General features: G+C 49.6%; 1 protein-coding gene across 1 annotated transcript; it reads left to right on the top strand.

Annotated features, from left to right (window-relative positions):
* Nucleotides 1-8: 8 nt before the first annotated feature.
* On the top strand, nt 9-5,035 carry KRBA2 (KRAB-A domain containing 2; the record flags this gene model as incomplete). Its single annotated transcript, XM_029928812.1, has 4 exons — nt 9-241; nt 684-988; nt 2,020-2,784; nt 4,311-5,035. Coding segments are annotated over exons 3-4 (759 nt in total), but the record flags the coding sequence as incomplete, so codon positions are not given.
* Nucleotides 5,036-5,042: the final 7 nt, after the last annotated feature.

The raw sequence follows: 5,042 nt of genomic DNA, 5'->3' as shown, positions 1-5,042 counted from the left end.
TCCCATCTGGCCCGGCGGGGACGCGGCCGGGCCCGGGGGGGGCGGAGCCCGCGGGAGCTCGGGGAGGAGGGCCGCGCAGGGGTAGGTGGTGCCCGAACCCGGAGGAGGGGGGTGTGTCCGTATTGGAAGATGCGGGGACACTGGGCTTCGCGCTTCGTCGGCGTTACCGCCGAGTCTTCATCCGGAAACCGTAACAGCGGAGGACACTGAAACCTCTGGCTCTGCCCGAGGCAGGCACACAGTAAGTGGCAGAGTCCGAAACTGAATGCCCGGGCCGCGGCTCTCGGCCCTCCCTCTGCAACGCCGTCGCCGCCGCACCTGAGCGGGAAGCGCTTGCAAACGTCTTTTGAGGGTCTTTGGCCTCGACTTCGTATTCCTGGGCCCTCCGAGCGACCATAGCTAGGTGGATGGCTCAGCTCCCACCTGCTGGGTTGCGTATACCTGAACCTGTCACTACTCCCACAAAGCAGAGTGCTCCACTGAGTGGCCCCCGGGGAGGAGGGGGCGTGGCCATCAGCCGGGGTTGCTGAAGGCATCAGGAAGGAGGCTGATTGGAGTAGGGTGCGATTCGGAAGATCAGTGAAAGCACAGTCCAGGTCTGGGTCGCCAAAGCAAAGACTCCCAGGTGGGCGAGGAAGGGAGGTGTTTCCAGTTTTCCCTAACCAAAGGTCCTTGTTTTTCAGTTCCCCCACTGGCACAGATCCCGCCAGGAAGCTGGACACAGGCCCTTCGTGCTGCCTGGGAGCAGGTGTTGAGCACCCAGACAGCCGCAGGGCTGGGCCGGCAAGCCGAACAAGTTAGGTGGCTGAGGGACCCTGAGAAACAGGACAGTGCAGACTGTCCAACGGGAGCTGCTGTCCCCACTCCAGCCAGTCGTTTCCAAGCAGCAAAGTTCCCAGTGTGTCCAGATCTTGCCATTTGCCAAGGACATCAGTCAGATGGACATCATTTCAAGATGCTTCTGAAATCCCCCAATCTCTAAGTATAGGTAAATCGTTCTAATTTTTTTTTTTAAACACAAAGCACACTGGGTAGACTAACCAAAGTAGGTCTGTTAGCCAAATGTGGTTTGGGGGCTGTGCCTCAGAATTTCCTGGTATAGTGGAAGGATCGTATTTTATATTAAAGACTGAGATTTTGTACCTTTTGATTATAAATTCTTTCCAGGGGCACCGGGTGGCTCCGTCGGTTAAGCATCCGACCTCGGCTCGGGTCCTGATCTCACGGTTCATGGGTTCGAGCCCCGCATCAGGCTCTTTGCTAACAGCTCAGAGCCTGGAGCCTGCTTTGGTTCTGTATCTCCCTCTCTCTCTGACCCTCCCCTGCTCGTGCGCTCTCTCTCTCTCTCTCTCTCTCTCTCAAAAATAAATAAAAACATTACAAAAATTTTTTTTAAACTAAATAAATTCTTTCCAGCCAGTCTTCGTTCTTTTATAAGATGGAGATGAGGCTCTTCCTTCCTTTGTCGTCCACCATGGGAGCCGCTTGCTTTCTGAGAGATGCTGGTTTCAGTGAGGAGTTTAGAAGGTGCTTTCCTGGACTCCGTTGAATATCTCGTGGTTTTCAGGTCCCTTTGAAGGACCCCTAGAGCTGTGAGATGATAACAACCTTCAGAAACAAAGTGACTCATGTGACTGGCAGATGAAACAAGCTTTGTTTTACTGTGGAACTTCTCAGAGCCTTTAACACGTCAGCTTACACTGAGGATCATGAGCTCAGACTTAAACAGCATTTGCAAACATTTCTGTTTCTTCACTAGTAAAATGTGCGTCTGGCATCTTTTAATTTGGGGGTGTTCATTTCATATAGGTTCTCTGTTTTTCCACTCGAAAGAAAGTCATCTGTAAGTCAGTGGTTTTACAGTCAGTAATGTCTTAGAATCAGGAATGTTCCATGGTTGACCAGTGATACCGAGCAAGGGAGTTTGAAGCCTTTTTAGTGGAGAACCTTCAGGACCTCAGCTGAGCTAAGACCCTTGCTCAGAGCTCTGAAACCTTTTCATCTTTCTCGGCTTTTCAGGATCCTGCTCTGCCCCTCAGCTCCGCATTTGATGGCTGGGTCCTCAGCATCTTGTTTTCCTCAGACTCTTGGGATTCCTGTCACCATCGTATGAGTTCTTCCCCCATCACCATCCTGCAATCCGGAGTTGTTCTAAGGAATCTGGGTGTAGACACCTGTCCCTTAAGGAATTCTCTGACCTCGGTGGAGTGTGGACTCTGGGGTATTTCTTTTCGGTAATACTGTCCTGACAAATCTCTACATACGTGTAATATTCCCATTTCTGGAAACACCATGCTGCCTCAATTCACAGGCATCCAGCCTGGCCCCGAAAGTGTCTCCCAGCCTTGGGAGTACCCAGGCTCACTTGGACTCTGCTTTGTTCCAGAAATATGGGGGTCTCAGGCCAGGCAACATCAAGACAGCCCAGGCCTACAGACTTCCCGGGGGGGCAGGGCTTTTTTTCCTCACCCATGAGGCTGGACTCCTGTGGTTGGATAGGAGACCTTCTCTTTATTTCTGTTATCTTTCATATAATATCCACATGACTCACGTTCCAAGTTCATTCACACTGGCCTTCATCCCCGGTGCCCTCTGCTGTCTCTCCCCCAGTCCCGCTGCGGCTGCTGGGGACGGTCCCTGTGGCTGCAGCTGGCGTCATTTCAAGAGGTGGTGACCTTTGGAGGATATGACCCAAGATTAGAGGTGTCTGGAAGCCTCTGGGAAGGACCGCTGAAAGGTGCAGGGACGCGATGCTGGACAGTTCCGAGAATGTGGTCCCTCAGGGTAAGGACTCAGAGTCTTCATTCGCTAATCCTGTGTACGGTCAACAGGGGAAAACCAATCACTGTAAAATTTTCTGCCGCTTTCTCCTTGATTCTTCTAAAGTGAGGACAGGAAATTGATGATGTTGACCGTGGGAAGGCTAAAGAGCCCTCCCTGCTTCGAACTTCAAGTTCAAAGTTTGCTGTTATCATGTGGTACTTTCTAGCAGCATTCTCTCATTTATGTTAATTTTATTTTTTACTGTTCTTATTTATTTTAGAGAGAGAGAGACAGCATGAATAGGGGAGGGTCAGAGAGAGAAAGAGACACAGAATCTGAAGACAGGCTCCAGGCCCCGAGCTAGCTGTCAGCACAGAGCCTGATGTGGGGCTCGAACCTACAAACCATGAGATCATGACCTGAGCCGAAGTCGGACACTTAACCCACTGAGCCACCTGGGCACCCCACATTTATGTTATTTTGAACATTACCAACGGAGGGGCGCCTGGGTGGCTCAGTGGGTTAAGTGTCCAACTTCAGCTTAGGTCATGATCTCATGATTCATGGGTTCGAGTCCCACGACGGGCTCTGTGCTGACAGCTCACAGCCTGGAGCCTGCTTCCAATTCTGTGTCTCCCTCTCTGTCTCTGCCCCTCCCCTGCTCACTCTCTGTATCTCTCTCTCTCTCTCTCTCAAAAATAAAGAAGCATTTAAAAAAATTTTTGAAACAAAAAAAAGTTACCAAAGGAAGGTATTAGTCTACAACCCTTAAGCATTTCCATCTATCCTGTCTCCTATTCAATTAATGAAGACCAGTTTATCATTTTCCCTGTATGAGCTAACAGTTTCATTTATTCTGTTTGCCTGAAGTCTAAAATTACTGCATATTCGCATTATATATCTTACTGATGTAAAATTCTTTTGACATGCTCTGCTTTTGGATGGTCTTAGTTGGCTTTTTAATTTTTTTTTTTTTTAATTCTGAGAGAAGGAGAGAGAATCTCAGGCAAGCTCCATGCTCAGTGCAGACCCCAACATGGGGCTCCATCCCACTACTGTGAGATCACGGCCTGAGCCGAAATCAGGAGTCGGACACTTAAAGGACTGAGCCACCCAGGCGCCCCTTACTTGGCTTATTTGTTGCTTTATTCCATTATTGCTTTGTACTATTACTATGTTATCTTTATTTTTTATTTTTTTATTTAAAAAACATTTTATTTATGTTTTATTTTTATTTGAGAGAGACTGAATGCAAGCTGGAGAGCAGGAGAGAGAGAGAGGGAGACACAGAATCCGAAGCAGGCTCCAGGCTCTGAGCTGTCTGCACAGAGCCCAACGTGGGACTCGAACTCACAAACTGAGATCATGACCTGAGCCAAAGTCAGGTGCTCAACCTGACTGAGCCCCCAGCACCCCTGCTGTGTTGTCTTTCCTCTATGCAGTAGTCTTCAAACATCAGATGGACGGAAGAATCTGGAACTTTGGAGGGAAAGTCTCCCAGATGGACTGTCAGTGAATTGAACTTTGTTTCTTTCTCCCTTTCCTAGGATCCTTCTTACAGCTGTCCGTGATGCCCCAGAAAGCTGGAAATGACCCCCCGGGTGTTTTTAGCACCAGCAAAATGGAAACGGAGATAAGTAACATGAGAGAACAGTTTCTGAGGAGTGTGACCAAGTTAGTGGAGAGCAAAAGTTACAACAGCAAGGTATTTTCCAGAGAAAAGTACTTTCAAACAATAAAGGAGGTCAAGGAAGCCAAGGAAAAGGGGAAGAAGTCCTCGCGTGACTACCGCCGCGCCGCAAAATACGACGTGATCTCCGTGCACGGCACGGAGAAGCTAATCGAGGCTGCGCCCGGAGAACACGACCGAGCACGGTTTTACGTTCATAAGGAGGAGTTGTTTGATATTCTTCACGACACGCATCTCAGTATTGGCCACGGTGGGCGGACCCGCATGCTCAAGGAGCTGCAAGGAAAATACGGGAACGTCACCAAAGAGGTCATCGTCTTGTATCTGACACTCTGTAAACAGTGCCACCAGAAGAACCCAGTGCCCAAGAGAGGTCTTGCGCCCAAGCCCGTGCCTTCCAAGGACGTTGACTCCAGATGCCAAGTTGAAGTACTTGACATGCAGTCAGACGCCGATGGCGAGTTCAAGTTCATTTTGTATTACCAGGACCACTTGACCAAGTTCATCATCTTGCGGCCATTAAGAGCCAAACAGGCCCATGAGGTGGTCAGCGTCCTGTTGGATATTTTCACGATTCTCGGCACACCTG

The sequence above is a fragment of the Suricata suricatta genome, chromosome 17 (assembly GCF_006229205.1).
Source record: "Suricata suricatta isolate VVHF042 chromosome 17, meerkat_22Aug2017_6uvM2_HiC, whole genome shotgun sequence".
Taxonomy (NCBI): Eukaryota; Metazoa; Chordata; class Mammalia; order Carnivora; family Herpestidae; genus Suricata; species Suricata suricatta.
The sequence above is the reverse complement of the archived record's forward strand: the minus strand, read 5'-3'. Positions and strand labels throughout refer to the sequence as shown.